This window comes from Phaseolus vulgaris, chromosome 2 (genome assembly GCF_000499845.2).
Source record: "Phaseolus vulgaris cultivar G19833 chromosome 2, P. vulgaris v2.0, whole genome shotgun sequence".
Classification (NCBI taxonomy): Eukaryota; Viridiplantae; Streptophyta; class Magnoliopsida; order Fabales; family Fabaceae; genus Phaseolus; species Phaseolus vulgaris.
The window spans coordinates 3,457,576-3,478,181 of NC_023758.2; the positions used below are offsets into that span (position 1 = coordinate 3,457,576).

Here is a 20,606-nt window from a genome sequence, read left to right on the forward strand (position 1 = left end):
ACCAAATAATAAGAAATAACAATTAAACCAAAATAATAAAAAGGATAGCATAAAAATATAAAAAAAAAGTTGTTTCATACAGTGAGAAGTGTTTTAATCTTGATAAACTGCTTTATTTCATGTTTTTGACAAACTATTTTACATTTGTTTTTTTACAAAATAACAGTATATTAATTTTTAAAAATGAAAATGGAAAGCAGTTTTCAATTAATTACAATAATAATTAGTTATTTAAAAAATATTTAAAAAATAAGAAATAACTCAAATATTTAAAATAAAATATTAATAAAGATAAAATAAAATAAAAATTGTATATATCAAGTTATAATAGAAATTTCAAAAAGTATAAATTATAGTTAAATACTTTAAATAATGATATAATATTAGTAGCATAATAAGTATACATTTAATATATTAATATATTAATGAAGACGGTAATGGTAGTCACATTTAACTTTTATTATATGAATATTTTAAAGGTATAGAGTTTTCATGATATTTTAATTTTTATATATTTTATCTTTAACTATTTACTATTTTAATCTTAATTTCACTATCATTTTATTGTTTTTTTTCCATATATACAATTTTATATCAATTTCACTTCCTAAATATATTTATATCAATTTGATTTTAAACTTAGTTGACTATTTGATTAAACAACTCTACCTCAACTAGAGCTCAACCTTAAATTGAATTAAGGTTGATAATTCTACTTAATGACTTTGGCATGATTAAAGTTTAGTCTTAGACTGATGTTAACCATTCTAATGAATGATTATAGTTTGATTAAAGTCCAGCCTCATACTGAACTAAGTTTAACTATTCAACTGAACTTCTCTAGTTCGACTAGAGATCAATCTTAGGTTGAACTTAGCTCGGCCAGAGTCCAGTAAAAAAATAACTATTAAATATGAGAAGACATGATCTTTTGTTTCTAGGTGCTTGGAATGACAAGCTCTCGAGGAGTTTAAGAACCTGCAGAAGATCGTTTAGCCTTTTCACACTACTCGACTCGAGACTGAGGTCCCATGTCCCATTAATTAGCCTAATCTCTTACTAAAAGGGAATGAAACTTATCTAAAAAGTAGATAATAAAACTTACTAATAAAAAATCAATAAAACTACCTAAAATTTTAACTAAAAATAAAGAAATATTTGCATGTTGTACTTAAAATTAGTCAAAAAAATATATATAAACTTTAAAGATTAGATAATATTAATTAAGATGGAGGATAACAAACAACTAACTAAGTCTTATAAAATACATTTCTCACTAAATAAATTTTCTAAATATCATAGTTTGAGACTAGTTAAGCTTTGAATCAGAACAATAATCAATAATTTTAAAACTTCATTTCACATTGTAAAATGTTAAAATTTATATTAAGGTATTTTAATTTTGTTGCCCGACATTTAAAACTGCAGAAAAAAGAAAGAAAAGGAAAAAATTGTCCAAGAGACTATTACACGTAAATTACCAAAATCAGGAATTCATTTACATGAAAATAGATTGTATAACGTGTTTTTGTGTGCAATTAGTGATTTGTGACATTGCATAACGTGATTATTAATAGAGTTGAAGTTTGTTTATCTTGGCATATATTATTAGTAATGGATCTGTGTGTCATTATCTGATAGAAGCCTGCACCAATAAGAACAGCACAGATGAAAATATACCTTTGCCTCATCAATAATGAATCGTTAAGAATGCATGGTACATGTTTGGTTTATTGCCATTAGAAACAACCCAGTTTCTTTTCCTTAAAGATTTTACATTGCAGGCCCTTTTGAGCATAATGGTATGGTTTTACGGATTGGCCTTTTTGACGCTACGGAAAACATCTTGCATTAATTTCTCATGCTCTTTAAGCATATCATCAAGGTTTCCACCCGGACGCATCAATGGTCCAGAGCAGTGTATCCTATTTTTCTTCGGCATAGGACCCTGAAATAACAACACAACAGGTATATCAAAAACTGTTATGTGCCTATTATGATTAAAAAATTAGTTTATTGGAGTGTGGAGTGTATGTTTTGTAGTGTTAAGATATCAGCACCCAGAATGTAAACCCTAGAGAAAAGTTGACTAACTACTTTTGCTTTGTTTTTAACATTCACAACACTTTCCAATCTTAAATCTTAAGGTTGTATGTGTACTACTTTACTATCAAATGGTAGATTTTGTTGGAGATCTCACATCAACTAAAGATTAAAGTATTTCACAGTCTGTATGTGGGAGGCAAATCTCATCTTATAAACCGGTTTTATAAACTTAAAGTCTATTTTTTAATATGGTATCAAAATCATTTCGAACCTATTCTAGCAAGAATTTGTTGGACTTATCAGATCATCCGTTATCGGATCACCCATAAATATATAATCTTAGGTGCAAACCTCACCTTAGGCAATCTGCTATCGAACCACTCATAAATATATAATCTGAGGTACAAAACTCACCTTATAAACTAGTTTTATAAGATTGAGGCTTAAAGTCTACTTCTTAATCTCTGGTTATTTAAAAGGTTGGAAACCAGAAATGATGTAATGAAGAGAAGGTAGGTTGTTGTTTACCATGCTGGATTCACGAGCAGACGAGCCTGGTTCCTTTTTGACGGAAGAGGTACATAAATTTGCTGTTGCTTGATTCAAATGAGACCTCTGATTGGTCAAATATGATTCTGGTCTCTTACACACTGAGGATGATCCTGCTACACTGTTGTGCATCATGGTAGTAGCATGCGTGTAGCCACCATGTACACTTACTATGCCTCCACCATTTTCATTGGGTTCCCCATTCTCCTGGCATAAATATTTTTGACGGTACATTGAAGTATTTGGTTTCCTCTGCCAATGTTCAAGTATTCATGACTGTCAGAATCAAATAAGGTGTTGGACTATGAGGCTTGAAAACACCTCTTAAATTTAAATGGTGTGTTCGTATCAAACATACCCGCATAGATATATTTCCATGAGCATTGTACTGTGGTGAACCCAATGCCTTGGTATCTCCTGCTCCCCTAAGAACAGATGCTGGTGCACGTCCTCTAACAGCTTCCTGGTTTTTCCTGATTGAAAACAAAAGGTGAAGTTCTATGAATGTGAATATGGCACTTTTAACCACAACATTAAATGGTACCAACACAACGTTCAATGTAAAATCTTTAATGGGATGCAAATGTTTTAACACAGTCTTGGCTTCCACTAAAACATGTATCTCCATCATAGAGTTCGGTCACTGTTCTCATATAGTTGTGCTACTTTCATTTTTTTTTGCTGGGAGGAGATCTTTAGCTCTACCATGTTTCCACCAAGGAAAATGGTACTAATGAATAACGTGAAAAAAATTATCATGACTATCAAATCTAGTTAGCAAGAGAAGGATGTAAATTATGTATTTCTGTGACATAACATGAAAAAAAGTCAGTGAGACTGTTAATTAATCACTCAATCAGAATTCAGTATCTTCAATATCTTGGGTATTAAAACATATAATACCTTGTAGCTTCCTTGTCTCGACGCTTGGAATCAAACTCCTTGCTTGGTGAAAACTTTGGTAAACTTGAGGGATCACAAGGTAAGGGATTTGTAGTGAAGAACTAGCAAATATCCAACATGAACAGTAATATGGTAAGTAGGATACCCAAAAACACTGATAGTAAATAGAACATCGTCACTTTGAAAAACTAGTCAGAAAAGCCTAAAAGAATGTAAGGGGGAAATAATGACAGTTGGGACTCTTAAAATTCTAAACTTTTAACCGTTCTCAGTGATGATTCTTAAAAGAAAAATGTTACTTTGACAAAAGTAGATTGAAATGTAATAGTTTACAACTGTGATTTGATCAATACAATTTCAAACTTGTTCTATTTCAGTATAAAATTGTTTCTCTTTCCGATTGTAATATGGTGGATGGTTGTCAATATATCATCACTCTTCAAAAAAAAGTGAAATGTTAAAGTAACTTTACTCTTAGCTGTCACATGTTTTCATTTAAAATGCACTAAAAGCACTTATAACAGCATAAAAACAAAATTAATTTCCATGTAAAGTATGTTAAAAAAAGAATAAAAGGCTTCAGAGAATTACCTCACTTTCCAGTGCAGAAGTTGCTGATCCTCGACCTTCTGGTTCTATTGTTAGGAGCTTATCAACAAGAGCCAATGCCGGGGGAGAAAGATTTTTAAATGTTTCAGACACTTGGCGGTTGTAAGGGTGTTGTGGCTTAAAACTTGTTGCATGAGGAAGTTTTGTTTTCTGCCAATAGTCTTCAGATGGCGAACCACAAAGTTTAAAAATTTTGTGCATTTGTTCCACCTGCGTATATTAAATCATTCTCAAAGTTAAATTGCAATTCCTTGTCTGTGCTTAGTAGTAATAGAAATTCTCTGTTTATTATTCTCTTTTGTTTACTTGGTTAGCGAACCTTCTACCTCAATGGGTCTTGTTCTTAGAGTGTAATCTATACATATGAAGCTCTAACACTCATTTTAAATGGTGTGTCTGTGCCGGACACATGTATCGGACATTGACTCTCGTAGGACACATATCGTGAAGTGTCAAATTTAAAAAATATTTGCTGGATTTCTAACAATTCTAGCACGAGTCTAACACAATTTTAAAAAGGAAAAATACATTAATTTTCTAAAAACTCAAATTTATTGTATAAATTTTATTATGATTATAAAAATAAGGAACAAATCCTTTTGAACTAGTTATAAAAAACATTTTTCAACTAAAAAAAAACTAAAACATACTTAGTGCACATAAATCTTTATTGTCAATTTATATAATTCATAATTATATAATATATAGATCCGTGTCTCGTGTCCTACATTTTAGAGATTATACGTATCTTTGTATTCGTGTCCGTGTCATATCAGTGTGTGCTACATTATACTTTGATTTGACTTGAATATATGAACTAAAACACAGGCTCAATTGACAATAGACAAAATTTAGAAAAACGGCACCATTTTAGTATAAGAGCTAATTATGAACATTGGTTCATGAAACCAACCTCTGTTCTTCCAGGCATGATCGGCTTCCCCGCTAGCAATTCGGCTAGAATGCAACCAACACTCCACAAGTCAATTGCATCTCCATACTCTGTAGCACCCAGCAAAAGCTCAGGTGCTCTATACCACAGAGTCACAACACGGCTAGTCAATGGCTGCTTTTTTTCAGGTTCATATACTGTTGAAAGACCAAAATCTCCTATTTTGAGATTTCCATTGTTGTCAACCAAAAGATTTGAACCCTTGATGTCACGGTGCAACACACCACGACTGTGGCAATGCTCAAGCCCACGAAGCAGCTGCTGCATAAAACATTTTATCTGCAAAGCCAACAAGTAAATAATTGGATAACATACAGCTAAAAAAACTACCACTGAATGTATTCCCTTTATACCTATTCACCATTCTGTCAATAGCCAATTTAGCTATAAACTCAAGGTAAAATGTCTGTGACCAGAATCCACTCAAGGTAATCATTACTAAATCCCAGAAATTTGTTCAAAAATAGTAGCTATTTAAGAGTACTTTTAATTAAGTCTTAACATGTAAGGCATGTACCTGTGGTTCAGTTAACTTCAAGCCATGTGTAGTTGCTAGCCCAGCAAGGTCATGTTCCATGTATTCAAAAACAAGGTACAAACTGGTGGATGTTCTTGAGGTGACAAGACCCTCAAGCTTCATGACATTAGGATGGTCAAGTTGACGCATAATATAGATTTCTCTTGCCATGAACCGAACACTTTCCATATCTGCACTTGAAAACCGAACCTTCTTCAAAGCCACAATTTTACCTGTCTCAAGGTCACGAGCTTTATGCACAGTACTATAAGCCCCTTGTCCAACCTGCACACACAGCATTCACTTGCATGTAAATTGTTTGAGACATTTTCAGAGAAAAGGGGTGGCATGAAGTAGTGATATTTTGAAACTAACTTGGTCTAATTTTTCAAAAGAGTCTGCCCTTCGAGGCACCCACCCTTTGATGGCTTCTGCTGCCACTGAAGATAACCAAACAGGCCATCCCAAATCAACTTGTCCTCCTGCAATATGCTGCACGCTAAGTATTCTGCTCATCATTGGCAATTTTTCATCTACACCAGAACTCACTGTCATACACTTCTGGTGCTGGATTTTTGTGGCATCTAAGTGGTTGCTTTTATCATCTGAGGCCACTTTGGCAGTTCCTCTGATTGATTGTGATGATGAATGAATCATTCGGGGCACCGAACCATCCCTGCTATTACTAATATCTAACTGTGCAGTTGAGACAGAAGGAGCAACCAGTTGTACTGAAGACTTGTTCGATTCCTTTTCTTTCTCTTTCTCTTTCTCATATTCATCAACTCTGTATTTGTTTGAGGAGTCTTTTGAGCAGATGCACCCCATGTTCTTACAAAAGGGGTGTTGCTTTGTTTATCCAATAACCAAATCAATCAACAAATCACTCCCTTTTTGTGAAACTTGTTAAACAACTGGGTACACTTGTATTTTCTTGGGAACCCAGAAGCTCCCACCCTTCTAATTCCTTTAGTCAAGTAGCCATTTACCGTGAAAACTTGTATTGGGTACCCTTTATTATTGAGAACAAAGACGATCATGCCAGTGGAAAACCCACCAACAAAATCAATGTTGCAATGTGTCTATCAACAAGAATTCATGAAGAACGAATACAAAGTTTTTTGCATTGGATTCCCAGATTGTAGAATCTTAACAAGGACTCAAATACCAAATGGCTTGAGATTTTGAAAATCAATCACTGTAAATGAATGAACAGAAATGTATAATAACCACGGAAGAACAAACAAAGAAAGGATTCCCCAATCAGAGGGTTGATGATTCAACTGAAAAGGAGGTAGATGAAAGAGAATGAAGGAAAAGAGCTCAAATTCCTTGACCTTTGACGGGTGAAAAGGATAAAACCGTGTGGAGAATTTGCTGCAATGAAAAGAGAAGGGCACAACAACATTAACAACAACAATGCAGGATGATTTTCTTGGTTTTTTGTTGAAATGGAAAGAAAAAGAAAATGTTTTTGATTGTTGTTATGTTGTGTACAGAGGAAAAGCTGAAGGGAGGGAAGGACATTAAGGGAAAATTGAAAAAAGAAAAAAGAGTTTATTTGATAATGGGAAAAATGGTTGGAGAGATGGAAACAGAGATGAGGGATTTGCGGGTTCTGTGCGAGAAATGCGAATCACCCAACAAAATCTTAATTTCACAAACAGTTAAACTAACGTTAATACCAATTAACGATAATAACTGCCGCGGTTTAAATATTTTTTTTACAAAATATATATATATATATATATATTTCAAAGAAATTAAAAGCTGGTGTATGATACTTGTTCTCCTCTTTTCATTGTAGAGAAAAGTATATAGAAACAATTAACTCTTCCTCTAATCTGTTCGGCTTCTCGATCTCATTTCGGTTTGAACTGGTTCTTGGGTGTATGATATGGACTCTCACTTGTTGAATTTGGCCAAATTCAACTTTCAATTTCTCGTAACACTTGTTAGGATAAGTTTTAAATGACTATGATATATTACAAAATGAACTTTAAGTCTAACTCAACCTCATAAAACCGGCTCATAAAATCGGGTTATGGAATGAGGCTTGCATTCACCTATATATAATAAAATATTTTCATTTTTATTCTATGTGAGATATAAAAAAAAATAACTAGTAAAAGAATAAAAATTTGATTGAATTTAAATTACCATTCTTGTAACTCATTTATTTTTCCAACTCTTGTGTTTTGTGAGTGGAGTAGACCTTGTAAATACAGTGAGTATGCATTTTGCTCTGCAAAAGCTACAGATACATCACTTTTCAGAAGTTTCAGATATCTGCCTCCTTTTTTCAGCTTAATTAGACCAATGAGTTTATTAGGCGGATTCTAGTTAAGAAGCAAACAATTAAAGCTAAGGATATCATTTTCTAAATTTAATATTGCAAAACCGATTAGAGATAAAAAAAATATTTTATAATATATAAGTAAGTGTAAATAAGTTTTAATTCTTTTTTAATATGATATTATAATTATTTATATTTCATTCTGAAAATTTGTTGAGTTTATTACGTTATATATATAAATTCTAAATAATTCATAAAATGAAGTTTATATACTATAGAAATACTTGTTCCACTGCACTTACGAAATAATTCTACTAAATCTAAGTGAAAAACAATTTATATTTTCACATACACTTTTCTTTCTTAATCTATTGACAAATTTTAAGGAGAAAATGACTTGGATGATTGATGTTAGTTTTGTCCTCTATAAGCACTTTATTTCATAAACTACCCATTATGCTTGTATATTGTTAACATGGTTTTGTGACATTATAGCCTTGAAGGATTAATATAAAGGATATTTTTAACGTTAAGCAACAAAGATTTATGGTGTTTTTTAAGAAGCTTTCATGGAAAACATAGAAATTGGATTATAAAAATATAACAGTGTTTAAGAAGAAAGGGTTTTGATGGACAAAAGAAAGGTTTTGAATTTGGCAAATCTAGTGCAACTCTGCATCACCCACAAAGATCTTTCAGCCGGCAAGCTTCTTCATGCTCGACTTTTCCGTCTCTGTCTTTTCTCTGACACCTTTCTCTCCAACCACTTCATCGAATTTTATTCAAAGTGCGATGAAATTGCCTCTGCCCACTACGTGTTCGACAATATACCTCACAAAAACATATTTTCCTGGAACGCCATTTTGGCCGCTTATTGCAAAACCCGCAACTTGCAAGACGCATGCCGTCTGTTCCTGCAAATGCCTCAGACGAACACCGTCTCACTGAACACCTTAATCAGCACTATGGTCCGGTGTGGCTATGAACGCCAGGCACTGGACACCTACGATTCGATCATGCTGGAAGGAGTTAAACCATCGCACATAACGTTTGCTACCGTTTTTAGTGCTTGTGGTACTTTGTTGGATGTGAACTATGGCAGGAGAAATCATGGGTTTGTGGTTAAGGTCGGTCTTGAAAGTAATATATATGTCGTTAATGCTCTTTTGTGCATGTATTCTAAGTGTGGGCTTAATGTAGATGCGCTTCGTGTTTTTAGGGACATTCCTGAGCCTAATGAGGTTACTTTCACAACCATGATAGGGGGATTAGCTCAGACAGATAAAGTCAACGAAGCTTTGGAATTGTTTAGACTAATGTTGAGAAAAGGGGTTCCTCTTGATTCTGTCTCCTTGTCCAGCATATTGGGTGTGAGTGCGAAAGGGGAAAGGGACATTGGTCTCTACCATGGTCTCTCAAGTAATGCACAAGGAAAACAAATTCATACACTATCAATTAAACTGGGATTTGAGAGAGACCTCCATTTATGCAACTCTTTGCTTGATATGTATGCGAAAATTGGGGATATGGACAGTGCTGAGACGGTTTTTGTTAATTTGAATCAACACAGTAATGTTTCTTGGAATATAATGATAGCTGGGTACGGGAACAGATGTAACAGTGAGAAAGCTGCAGAGTATCTTCAGAGAATGCAGTATGATGGATATAAACCAGATGATGTTACTTATATTAATATGCTGACAGCGTGTGTCAAGTCTGGGGACTTAAGAACCGGGCGTCTAATATTTGACTGCATGCCATGCCCAAATTTGACTTCATGGAATGCTATACTCTCAGTCTATAATCAGAACGGAGACCATAGAGAGGCAATTGAACTGTTTCGAAAAATGCAGTTTCAATGTCAACATCCTGATCGGACTACTTTGGCCCTTATTCTCAGTTCATGTGCTGAATTGGGACTTCTTGAGGCTGGAAAAGAGGTTCATGCTGCGTCTCAAAAGTTTGGATTTTATGATGATGTCTATGTTGCCAGTAGCCTTATTAATGTGTACTCCAAGTGTGGGAAAATGGAGTTGTGTAAGCATGTGTTCAGTAAACTGCCTGAAGTAGATATTGTATGTTGGAACTCAATGTTAGCAGGATTCTCAATCAATGCTCTTGAACAAGATGCCATTTCTTTCTTCAAACAGATGCGACGACTTGGCTTCTTCCCATCTGAGTTTTCTTTTGCTACCATAGTGAGCTCTTGTGCAAAACTTTCTTCCTTGTTTCAAGGTCAACTGTTTCATGCTCAGATCATAAAAGATGGTTTTCTAGATGACATATTTGTGGGGAGTTCTCTAATAGAAATGTATTGTAAATGTGGAGATATACATGGGGCCAGATGTTTTTTTGATGTGATGCCTGGTAAAAATACCGTTACATGGAATGAAATGATACACGGTTATGCACAGAATGGAGATGGTCACAGTGCTCTATGCCTTTATAATGACATGATTTCATCTGGTGAGAAACCTGATGATATTACTTTTGTTGCTGTTTTAACTGCTTGTAGCCACTCGTCTTTGGTTGATGAAGGACTTGAAATATTCAATGCCATGCTGCAAAAATTTGGAGTCGTGCCAAAGTTGGATCATTATACTTGCATCATAGATTGTCTGAGTCGAGCAGGGAGATTCCATGAAGTAGAAGTCTTTCTAGATACCATGCCATGTAAAGATGATGCAGTTGTATGGGAGGTTGTGTTAAGCTCATGCCGTATTCATGCTAACTTAACCTTAGCGAAAAGAGCTGCTGAGGAACTGTATCGACTGGACCCACAAAATTCTGCCTCTTATGTGCTTCTTGCCAACACGTACTCTTCTTTGGGAAGATGGGATGATGCACGTGTTGTAAGGGATCTGATGAGTGATAAAAAGGTCCGTAAGGATCCCGGTTATAGCAGAAGTATGTGCAAGAATGATACACAAATCATTCTAGAAAACGAACAATAATCTCATTATGATGGTCGTTGAAATCAAACCACCTCTGCAGAGACCTTGATTATTTCAACAAAAGGGAGCTCTAATTATGGAGCGAAACCATAATTATAATGGTGAACTGAAGTGTGCCCTGTGAAGGTGGCAAATACGAATATTAACAGGGGTAGATAGGTGAAGTGGTGGTGGTTCGATTTTTGTCATCTTGTCTTTTTGTAAGCCACATACATGTGCGCCACATAAGAGATTGTGTGATTTCAGAAATTAGGTGACTAGTAGGTGTAGGATAAGGTGGTAGAATGTGGAGGGATGAGCCAAGCATGAAGTTAGTATCAACAAGAGATCTGATGGAGTGGATTCTCTCTGGGCAGTGCTGTCCAGGTGTGATATCAATCCAAAATAGTTGCCAGTCAACTGCTTGGGCAGTTCGAGGAGTTGCTTCGAGGATGAGTTAATCGAGGTATTGGTCCAAATGCGACATCATCATCTAGTATTTTCAAATGCCTTCTTGTTTACTTTATACTGGACCTTCTTGAACCAAGAGGGTATTGTTAGTATGATTTATCATGTTATTGCTCAAATATAAAGTTGTTAACACCAAGACTAGTCACTAGCGACATGCATATGCATTTGGATTGTCATATCCTAATAATGCTTGTGAAATATATTCTGATCTCATTGAATGTATGGCTGAATCTTTAAATTGACCGAACTACTTTCATGATGTATGGCATAATCTGTCCCTTGATTTCTGTTATTGCATGCGAGAATATTGATGTGTTTCTATTTATCTTATTGTATGATTGAGTGTAGACTTCTCAGTCTTTGTTTATAGCCTGAGGCATGGGCTCCTGAGGAGGAACCTAGTGATTTTTTCACTTTTTCAAAGGAGGAGCCTCCATGCGTGGAACTCAAGGGAAATATTTTATAGGTGTAGATTAGAGTATGATCAGCTTGTGGTAGGTAGAGTCTTTGTGTTATAACTGTCATTCCTTTCTTTTTATTATGCTATGGGATTGTACATTGGCTTCTTTAGATGAATGGATGGAATCACTTATTTTAATATAGATGTATATGCTTTACACTTTGTTGAATACTTTCCATGAGGATATATAAGAGAAACTTCTCCACAAACTTTTCTATAAGAAGAAAAATAAAATAAAATAAAGGTCCAGGAGCAACCAACAGATGGAAACCAGAGTGGGGCAATGCAATCTGTCTCAAAATGAAGAGGGGCAAACCCATCAAGGGGAGTGCGCCATGTTACATCAAGGATCCTCACTCAATGAAGAGTGTGCGGTGAGGTGATGTTCAGGGGCAATACTGTGATCAGTGGATATCTGGAGTTGAAGGAAAACAAGATGCATATAAAGGAGGATGGTTTATGAGTGGTGACTTGGGAGTGAAGCATCTTGATGGATACATAGAGCTTAAGGATCGTTCTAAGGACATAATTGTGGTGGAGAAAATATCTGCACTATTGAATTGGAAGCAGTGTTTTTTAGTCATCCAGCAGTTTATGAAGCCGCTGTTGTTAGGGTCAGCTTGTGCATTTTGAAGCTGAACAAGGGGTGCAGTGCTACAGAAGAGGAGATAATACAGTTTTGTCAGAATCTTTTGCCTTCTTTTATTGCTCCTCGAACTGTGGTGTTTTCTGATCTGCCAAAAACTTCTGGAAAGACACATAAATATGTTCTGAGGGAGAAGGCAAACACCATGGGAAGATTGTATAAGATCTTCTAAAATGTTTCTAAGCCCGTGTTTAGATGGAGGTGGGAGAGCGAGGAAGTGCGAAATAGGAAACTGAATGTTTCTTCTGAGTTGCAGAGAAAGGAGAAGGGGGAAGAGAGAAACTCAGAGTATAAAATGACTTATAAACCCTTAATTTTATTCACTATTCCACATTTATATTTTTTTAAAACTATATTACACATATAATAAAACATAAAAAATTAATTATAATAATAAAAAGTATATTAATATTGATAATATGAATATTTAAATATTAAAATAACAATAATATTTAGAATTAATTTATAAAATAATAATATTAATTAAAACAAAATTTTGAAATAATAATAATGAATATATTAAATAAATTAATAATAATTAAATCAATTTATTATATAATAATAATATTATTAATTATTATTTTTACTTACATAAAATATTTAATAATATTATTAAAAATAAATAAAATATTTATAATAAAAATAATAGAATTATTTATATAAATAATTTGTTTATATATAATAATAATATTATTATTAATTATAAAAAATAACAAATAAATTTATTAATATTTTAAAATATAAGAGTGAATTTGTAAAAATCATAAGAAACTTGTATTTTTTCTTTTCTAAAATAATTATTCAAAGAGAATAATATATAAAATTTTAATTAAATCAATTTTACATAAAAGTATTTTTAAAGATAAAAATAAATTTGTAAATTTATAATTTATATCTTTAAAAATAATTCAAAATACTTTATTAATCATCGCATCACTCACAAACTTCAACAAACTTTCCAAACACATAACTTTAACATATTCAATCCAAATACCTTCAACTTTCTTCGCACTTTCTTCTAAAATCTTAACACTTCCACTCCTCAACTTTTGACTCCTCACACCCTTTAATCCAAACAAAGCCTAAGTTTGTTTTCATGTTGTTAGTTTCAGTTCTATATACAATAAAATATGTCTATCTATTTGTATGAATAGAAAGTTATTAGTAAAAAAACCTCAATTCAATGATCTTATCTTTTTATCTCAACTTGAAGACTGACTGGCTTTATAAACTACCTAAAAAGAATTAATGTAATTTCCAGGATGTTCAATAATTAAATGATAAAAAACCCAACTGATCAAATTTAAAAATTAAATAATAATAAGTAATTAAATCTAGAGACTAAAATATTAATAAATAATTAAATGTGATAAGATTTAGAAACTAAAATAACAACAAAGCTTAAATTAAAGAACTAACTGAATTTATAAGAATATAACTTATATTATAAAAAGATAAAAATGGCAAATAAGTGGGTAACATTGAAAAATTCATTCATGCAATTTAAAGAAACTGTTTATCCTTACCTGGACACTCGTCTTAAATGACGTGTCGGTGTCAGATACTCGTATCGGATACCGACACTCTTATGATATTTGTAGAACATGTATCCGTGTCCAATTCAACAAATATTTATTGAATTTTTGATAATTATAATATGGTTTTATCATAATTTAAAAAAAAAATTATATTAATTATATAAATTTTTATTATGATTAAAAAACAAATATTTTTTAATCAGTCAAAAACAAATATCAATCCATCATCCTTATACAGACGGTGAAAAGCTAGCGTGAAACTTGTTATTATACTTTCACCCACCGTCATCCAAACCAAGTGGTCTTATTCATAAACATTCTGGTGGTTGTTTGTTGCAGAAGAGATAATGGAGGGAAGTCTCCGCTGCTCTGCCAACTACGTTCCGCTCACTCCGATCACCTTCTTGGAGCGCGCCGCCGTCGTCTACCGACACAGATTTTCTCTCGTCTTCGGCGACGTTACCTACACGTGGCAACAGACCCACCAGCGCTGCATCAAACTCGCTTCTTCCATTTCTCAACTCGGTGTCGGTCTTTCTCCCCGCGATGTGGTTTGTTTCTTTCGCTCCTACCCTTTTCCTCAATTTCACTCTTTTCTTCTTCACACTCCCCATTAGCCATGTACTCATTATTGGATTGGATAAAAAAGTCAAACTTTGTTATGTTTTTTTGCTTTTTTATTTGTTTGTTTTGATTCGTTTGGTTGTAGTGGAACATGTTGTGTATCGAACTAGTTTTTTATTGCTTGAGGTTGTTACGAGTTTGATCAGGTTGCTGTGTTGGCCCCTAATGTTCCAGCTATGTATGAGCTACATTTTGCTGTTCCCATGTCGGGTGCTGTTCTCTGCACTCTAAATACCCGTCACGATTCTGCAATGGTTTCATTGTTGCTAAAACATTCTGGGGCTAAACTTATTTTCGTTGATTATCAATTACTTGATATTGCTCAAGGGGCACTTCAAATCCTGTCAAAAACCACCACCAACCTTCCCCAGTTGGTCTTAATTTTGGAGTGTGGTGATGGATCACCTTCCCATGCTAGCAACAATGTATCCCCTTCTGGAACCTTGATGTATGAGGATCTTGTAGAAAGAGGGAACCTTGAATTCGAGGTGAGGAGGCCAAAAGATGAATGGGATCCAATCTCACTCAATTACACTTCAGGAACTACTTCCAACCCAAAGGGTGTGATCTATAGTCACAGAGGTGCCTATCTTAATGCTCTGGCTACTGTTCTGCTTAACGACATGAGGTCTATGCCGGTGTATCTATGGTGTGTTCCCATGTTTCATTGCAATGGTTGGTGCCTCCCTTGGGGTGTTGCTGTTCAGGGTGGCACAAATGTCTGCCAAAGAAATGTGACTGCTGAAGGGATATTTGACAATATTTTCAGGCACAAGGTCACCCACACGGCCGGTGCACCAACAGTGTTAAACATGATAATCAATTCACCACCTGAAGTCCGGAAGCCGCTTCCCGGAAAGGTGGATATGATGACGGGTGGTGCGCCGCCTCCGCCGGATGTGATCTTCCGGATGGAAGAGCTGGGATTTGCTGTGACTCATTCCTATGGTTTGACAGAAACTTATGGTCCAGGGACAATTTGTACATGGAAACCTGAATGGAACAATCTGTCTCGAGCTGCACAAGCAAAACTCAAGGCCAGACAAGGAGTTGCCCATGTTGGATTGGAAGATCTGGATGTTAAAGATCCCAAAACAATGAAGAGTGTGCCAGCTGATGCAAAAACAATTGGTGAGGTAATGTTCAGGGGCAACACTGTGATGAATGGATATCTGAAAGATTTGAAAGCAACACAAGAGGCATTTAAAGGTGGCTGGTTTTGGAGTGGTGATTTGGGAGTAAAGCACCCTGATGGATACATAGAGCTTAAGGATCGATCAAAGGACATCATCATCTCTGGGGGAGAAAACATTAGCACAATTGAGTTGGAAGGAGTGATTTTTAGTCATCCAGCAGTTCTTGAGGCAGCTGTTGTTGGGAGACCTGATGATTATTGGGGAGAGACACCTTGTGCATTTGTCAAACTCAAGGAGGGCTGCACTGCTACAGCAGAGGAGATAATCCAATTCTGCAGGAATCGTTTGCCTCATTTTATGACTCCTCGAACTGTGCTGTTTGCTGATGATCTGCCAAAGACATCAACTGGGAAGATACAGAAATTTGGTCTGAGGGAGAAGGCAAGGGCCTTGGGAAGCTTGACCAAGAACACTAGCCGTTTATAAGAAGACACCATAACTCTGAAATTTGAATGTGATGTTTCTTAATGTTTTGTGCTTTCAGGTTGTGATGTTCCATTATATATAAAATAAAATCTTCCTATTTGTATGATATAAATTTATGCAATGCTGTAACAAAGATAAGATACTTATGACAAGTCCAATGAACAGAAGTTTGAGTCGATTTATAAAAAAAAAATATAGTATAAACTCCCCAATTAAACCTTCAGGTTTTTGTTAATTAGATTTACAAAAAAAATTATCAAATTAATTTTCGTGTGGTACATATTGGCCTTCCATAAATACAAATGTGGTGCAGTATTAACATGCCATGTCATTTAGGTTAAATAAATTTTATAAATCTTAACCAAAAATAATACAAATGCTATTCTCATTTTACATGAGCATACTTTGACTTTTAATAGGAGTATTTGATTTCGCTGTGCATAGGATTCTGTCTCCGTGCTCCCTCCCTAGTTATCTATACTTGGTATCTACTTCTGTGTGCCCACCACCTATTCGACAAAAATCCCAACCAATCAAGGTAACTTTTTCACTCCTTAAATACTCACATAACCAGATTCTTTTTCCTTATAACAATGTGCATAAATGCAAATGGTGTGAAAGTGTCAAGTTGAACAATTTCATTTTTGAGTGGATAACCTTCCTTTTCTGACCCTTTTAGTTTCATTTTTCTTTGTTTCAAAAGGACAACGCAAATTACATCAGCTGAGAAACAGCAAGACTACTTACTTTTCATTTGTAAGTGTAACTATGTACACTATAGACATCAAAGTCAAAAAACATCACTGTAGTTGAAACCTTGACCACTATAATCTTCCTTCTTCTCTTTCGTTGCTGACGGCTAGGGAAAGTTTTACTTCATTTCCCCACCTAAAGATAATCTTCAATGGAAACGTTCAAGCTAACTCTTTCTGTACAATCTTCACCACTTCCATTCCAAGTCCCAGAATCATCACCCTCCAAACCATCCCACCAAAACTCATCAGAATCATCACCACCTGCTCTAACAGCAACCTCCATTTTCTTCTCACTCTCCTCACTTTGTGCCACCCCAGATGAAACTCTTCCCTCAGAAATGTTTCTGGCGTCAACATCCATTCCAACATCCGAAGCCACCTTCTGAACAGACCTCGGAGACATCTCCCTCAGCTGACCACTGTAGGAAGACAAGGTCTCGGGTAAGTTAAGTTTGTCCAACGAAGAAGGCCTCCTCAGACAGTACACGGCGACGTCGTGAGCCACCGCCGCCGCCTCCGGCGTGGCGTAGGTTCCCAGCCAGAGACGCTCTTGCGTCCCCGGAACACGAATCTCCGACACCCACTTGCCCCATTTGCGCCGGCGAACACCCTTGAACTTGTTTTCCCTGCTTGAACTTGTTGCATTCAAAGCTGAAGTCTTACTCATCTGGGTAACTGAGATTATGGTGTTTGTGTTGAGTTTGTTGAATACTATGAGAGAAGAGATAGATGGTAAGGTTTATATAGGGTTGAAGAATTTGAGAGTCAGAGATTGAAAGAACCAATATCGTAAGAGGTCGGTGGAAGAATCCAAAGTCAAAAATTTCTAAGTCAAAGTAAAAAAAAAGAGCAGAAGCAATGGAAAAAAAAGTCTGTGCATGCAAGAACTTTTTTCATTGAATACACTGTTTTAATTTCCAACTTTCTTTTTTTAGTTATTGTACTGCATAGGACGACAAAGTTGATAGGTTCTGAAAAATCGAGATGGATTGTCTATTCTAATAATTTAATTTGTTTAGAATCATCTTTTGTATAATTTGTCATCTGTACGAATCAAGTGCAAGATGTAACCGATTGCATAATTCACATAACTTATAAATTTAGATTTTTTTTTTGTATTTTTATATTTTCTTCCTGTAGTCTCATATTTTAAAATTATTCATTTCAAATTTTACAATCTAAAATACAAATTTGTATTATAGATTGTGTAATCTAAATATTGTATAATCCGAAATCTAAATTTTAACTTCTAGATTCTATAATTCTTGAAATATCTGAATTACATATTCCGAAATTAAGAAAAAAACATTCTCAAATTTTTATTTATATTTTATTACGCATGTGTCGTGAAAATAATAATGTGAAATCATTTAGCTAATTCATCTAAATAAAAAAAAAGTTAAATTTATTCAAAATTTATATTTAATTTATAAAAATAATTTCTTATACAGGTTGGCCCACATACCTAAAACCAACCCTTATGTGAGATAGGTCGAACCAATTCAACCCACATTTTACGAACCAAATACAAGATGGATCTATACAAAATGTGTCACTCTGTATTACCAATTTTAATTTATTAAAAATTTAATTTAATTTTTCCATTTGATTAAAAAAATTACTTTTTATGTAGATTGGCCTAGGAACCCAAGACCAACCCTTCCTCAAGGCCAAATCGAATCAGTCCAACTCACATTTTACGAACCAAATACAAATGTATCAGTCTCTAATACTATCCTTATCTATATTGGTGTCAAATTAATAGGATTAATCAGGACATATGTATTATTAATCTAAACTCATTAACTCGAAAAACTAACAATATCCTCAAAATAGATTAACTTGCGATCATACTTAAATGTACATTTAATACAATATTTATTAGTTCTGAATATCAAGACTTTAATGTCGAAAAATAAATTATAAGTAGTTGGAAAGTATTGTTAATATATTTTTTATCATAATTTGCGTAATTTTAATAAAAGTATTTATTTGTTATTGACCTGTTAATATATTTTATTTAAACTCGTCATCATTTTGTGTGTGTTGGAAACGAGTCTTCCACTTACTAAAATATGTCACATGCGGAATTTGATTCAAATTGCTGAGTCTTTGCTTTAGAAGGCCACGCGCATCTGAGAGGAGTGAAATTCACACAATTACTTGGAAGCAAGTGTGGCGCGTGAGATGAGTCGGTGTGATGATTAGCACGTGGACAGTAAGAAGTAACGTGATGATATGAAGTTTGATTAATGGCATTTAAGTTCCTTAGACCACTTCTTCTTATGGAATAAACACGTGCCGACTTCAAAATATTTAATAATAATAATAATAAATATATTTACATCCACGACATTATTTCTAACATTTTCAAGTTATGAAACTCGGACACTCCTCTTAAATAGCGTATTTATGTTGGAAACATGTATCGAACACTAACACTCATAGGACACGTATCAATAAAGTACTCAATTCAAAAAGTATTTGTTGAATTTCTGACAATTCTAGTACGAGTCTAACACAATTTTTAAGAGAAGGAATACCTTAATTTTCAAAATTTAAAATTTATTTGTAAAATTTTTATTATGATTATAAAAAAGGAACAAATCCTTTTGAATCCGTCATGAAAAACATCTTTATGCTCCAAAGAAAAACTGAAACATACCTAGTGAGATAATTTTTTATTGTCAATTTATATAATTCATAATTATATAATATATAAATCTATGTCCCTATGTCCTATACGTATCTTTGTGTCTGTGTTATATCAGTGTCCATGCTACATAGTTTTCCAGCCATCTAACTAGTTACTACTTTATCACAATATAATTTTAAAAGTAATGTAAGCGATTCGATTGATGGGATTTGGTATAATACTTAAGAAGATTTTGTAATCGAGTATTCTGGAGTTAAAGAATTTAAGACAAAATACCAAATGAAAGTAGATCAATTTTTTTTCATTATCGAAGAAGTGCATATTTTACCAGAATTTTCTTCCATAATGGTACGGAACAATGTATGGATTCATGGGTCTACGTGTCTATATAGATCCTCTTCATGGATGTCATTCGTTGGTTATTGGGGGCATCCCGAAAACGTCCGGGTAAAATTAGTTGATTTTTTTTTTGTTTTTATTCTAACTTAAAAGACTATTTGTTAAGTATGTATAATAATTTTTATCTTAATTATAAGAATGGGATCTTTTAAGAATTTTTTTATTATAAGATGGTCTTCATTTAAGATTGTGATACCAAATGCAAGTTATGCATGTCCATATGTGGTTGATTTGGTATAGTTGTGAAAGTTAAGGAAACGATGGTGAGAAATGGTGTGTGGTCCAAGACGTTAAAGAAAGTTAGGTTCTCCAACTAGACCCACTTGTGTTAAGAAAATACTCCAATAATTCATTTGGGGTTCATTCATTTAAGAGACAACAACTTCACATCTAAATATAATATAATATCATATTTAATTTTTATTGTAGCATAAATATTAAAATCATTATAATATATAAACATAAATAATAAGTAAATATTTACAACTATATTATATTACAATGAAATGATTACTTAAAACAAATAACAAAATAAAATAAATTTAAAATTTATTAATATATTTTTTATATTAAAAAATAAATAATTAAATTTAAACTTTAATATATATTATATACAACTGAATTAAATTT

At 33.8% G+C, this 20,606-nt stretch overlaps 4 protein-coding genes across 5 annotated transcripts; 2 read left to right on the top strand and 2 right to left on the bottom strand.

Moving 5' to 3' along the window:
- Positions 1-1,669: 1,669 nt before the first annotated feature.
- On the bottom strand, positions 1,670-7,073 carry LOC137810272 (probable serine/threonine-protein kinase At1g09600). The gene is made up of 8 exons (XM_068611451.1): positions 5,952-7,073; positions 5,577-5,861; positions 5,021-5,338; positions 4,090-4,317; positions 3,499-3,599; positions 2,954-3,068; positions 2,575-2,847; positions 1,670-1,948 (listed from the first exon to the last, which is right to left on the bottom strand). The coding sequence occupies exons 1-8, from the start codon at positions 6,402-6,404 to the stop codon at positions 1,811-1,813; spliced, it is 1,911 nt and encodes a 636-aa protein (XP_068467552.1). The 5' UTR covers positions 6,405-7,073; the 3' UTR covers positions 1,670-1,810.
- Positions 7,074-8,378: 1,305 nt separating this feature from the next.
- Positions 8,379-11,898, top strand: LOC137810273 (pentatricopeptide repeat-containing protein At4g20770). 2 transcript variants are annotated; one of them, XR_011080862.1, is made up of 2 exons: positions 8,379-11,271; positions 11,625-11,898. XR_011080862.1 is itself a non-coding variant. In XM_068611452.1 (1 exon), exon 1 carries the CDS (start codon positions 8,502-8,504, stop codon positions 10,824-10,826), a length of 2,325 nt encoding a protein of 774 aa, XP_068467553.1. In that variant the 5' UTR covers positions 8,379-8,501; the 3' UTR covers positions 10,827-11,498. The 2 variants fall into 2 exon arrangements, 1 of the variants encoding a protein (XP_068467553.1); XM_068611452.1 differs by lacking the exon at positions 11,625-11,898 and having other exon boundaries at positions 8,379-11,498.
- Positions 11,899-14,171: 2,273 nt separating this feature from the next.
- LOC137810274 (butanoate--CoA ligase AAE1-like) lies at positions 14,172-16,318 on the top strand. The gene is made up of 2 exons (XM_068611453.1): positions 14,172-14,471; positions 14,691-16,318. The coding sequence occupies exons 1-2, from the start codon at positions 14,268-14,270 to the stop codon at positions 16,164-16,166; spliced, it is 1,680 nt and encodes a 559-aa protein (XP_068467554.1). The 5' UTR covers positions 14,172-14,267; the 3' UTR covers positions 16,167-16,318.
- Positions 16,319-16,781: 463 nt separating this feature from the next.
- Positions 16,782-17,827, bottom strand: LOC137810276 (ethylene-responsive transcription factor ERF020-like). The gene has a single exon (XM_068611456.1). The coding sequence runs from the start codon at positions 17,586-17,588 to the stop codon at positions 17,055-17,057; it is 534 nt and encodes a 177-aa protein (XP_068467557.1). The 5' UTR covers positions 17,589-17,827; the 3' UTR covers positions 16,782-17,054.
- Between the last annotated feature and the right edge of the window lie 2,779 nt (positions 17,828-20,606).

Excerpts from the sequence above, each read along its gene's own strand:
- LOC137810272 (XM_068611451.1), bottom strand. The coding sequence starts at position 6,404 with ATGGGGTGCATCTGCTCAAAAGACTCCTCAAACAAATACAGAGTTGAT. Across the intron at positions 3,069-3,498 it reads CGAGACAAGGAAGCTACAAG|GAAAAACCAGGAAGCTGTTA; the intron begins GTATTATATGTT and ends GTTTTCAATCAG. Across the intron at positions 2,848-2,953 it reads ATGGAAATATATCTATGCGG|AGGAAACCAAATACTTCAAT; the intron begins GTATGTTTGATA and ends GAACATTGGCAG.
- LOC137810274 (XM_068611453.1), top strand. The coding sequence starts at position 14,268 with ATGGAGGGAAGTCTCCGCTGCTCTGCCAACTACGTTCCGCTCACTCCG. Across the intron at positions 14,472-14,690 it reads GTCTTTCTCCCCGCGATGTG|GTTGCTGTGTTGGCCCCTAA; the intron begins GTTTGTTTCTTT and ends GAGTTTGATCAG.
- LOC137810276 (XM_068611456.1), bottom strand. The coding sequence starts at position 17,588 with ATGAGTAAGACTTCAGCTTTGAATGCAACAAGTTCAAGCAGGGAAAAC.
- LOC137810273 (XM_068611452.1), top strand. The coding sequence starts at position 8,502 with ATGGACAAAAGAAAGGTTTTGAATTTGGCAAATCTAGTGCAACTCTGC.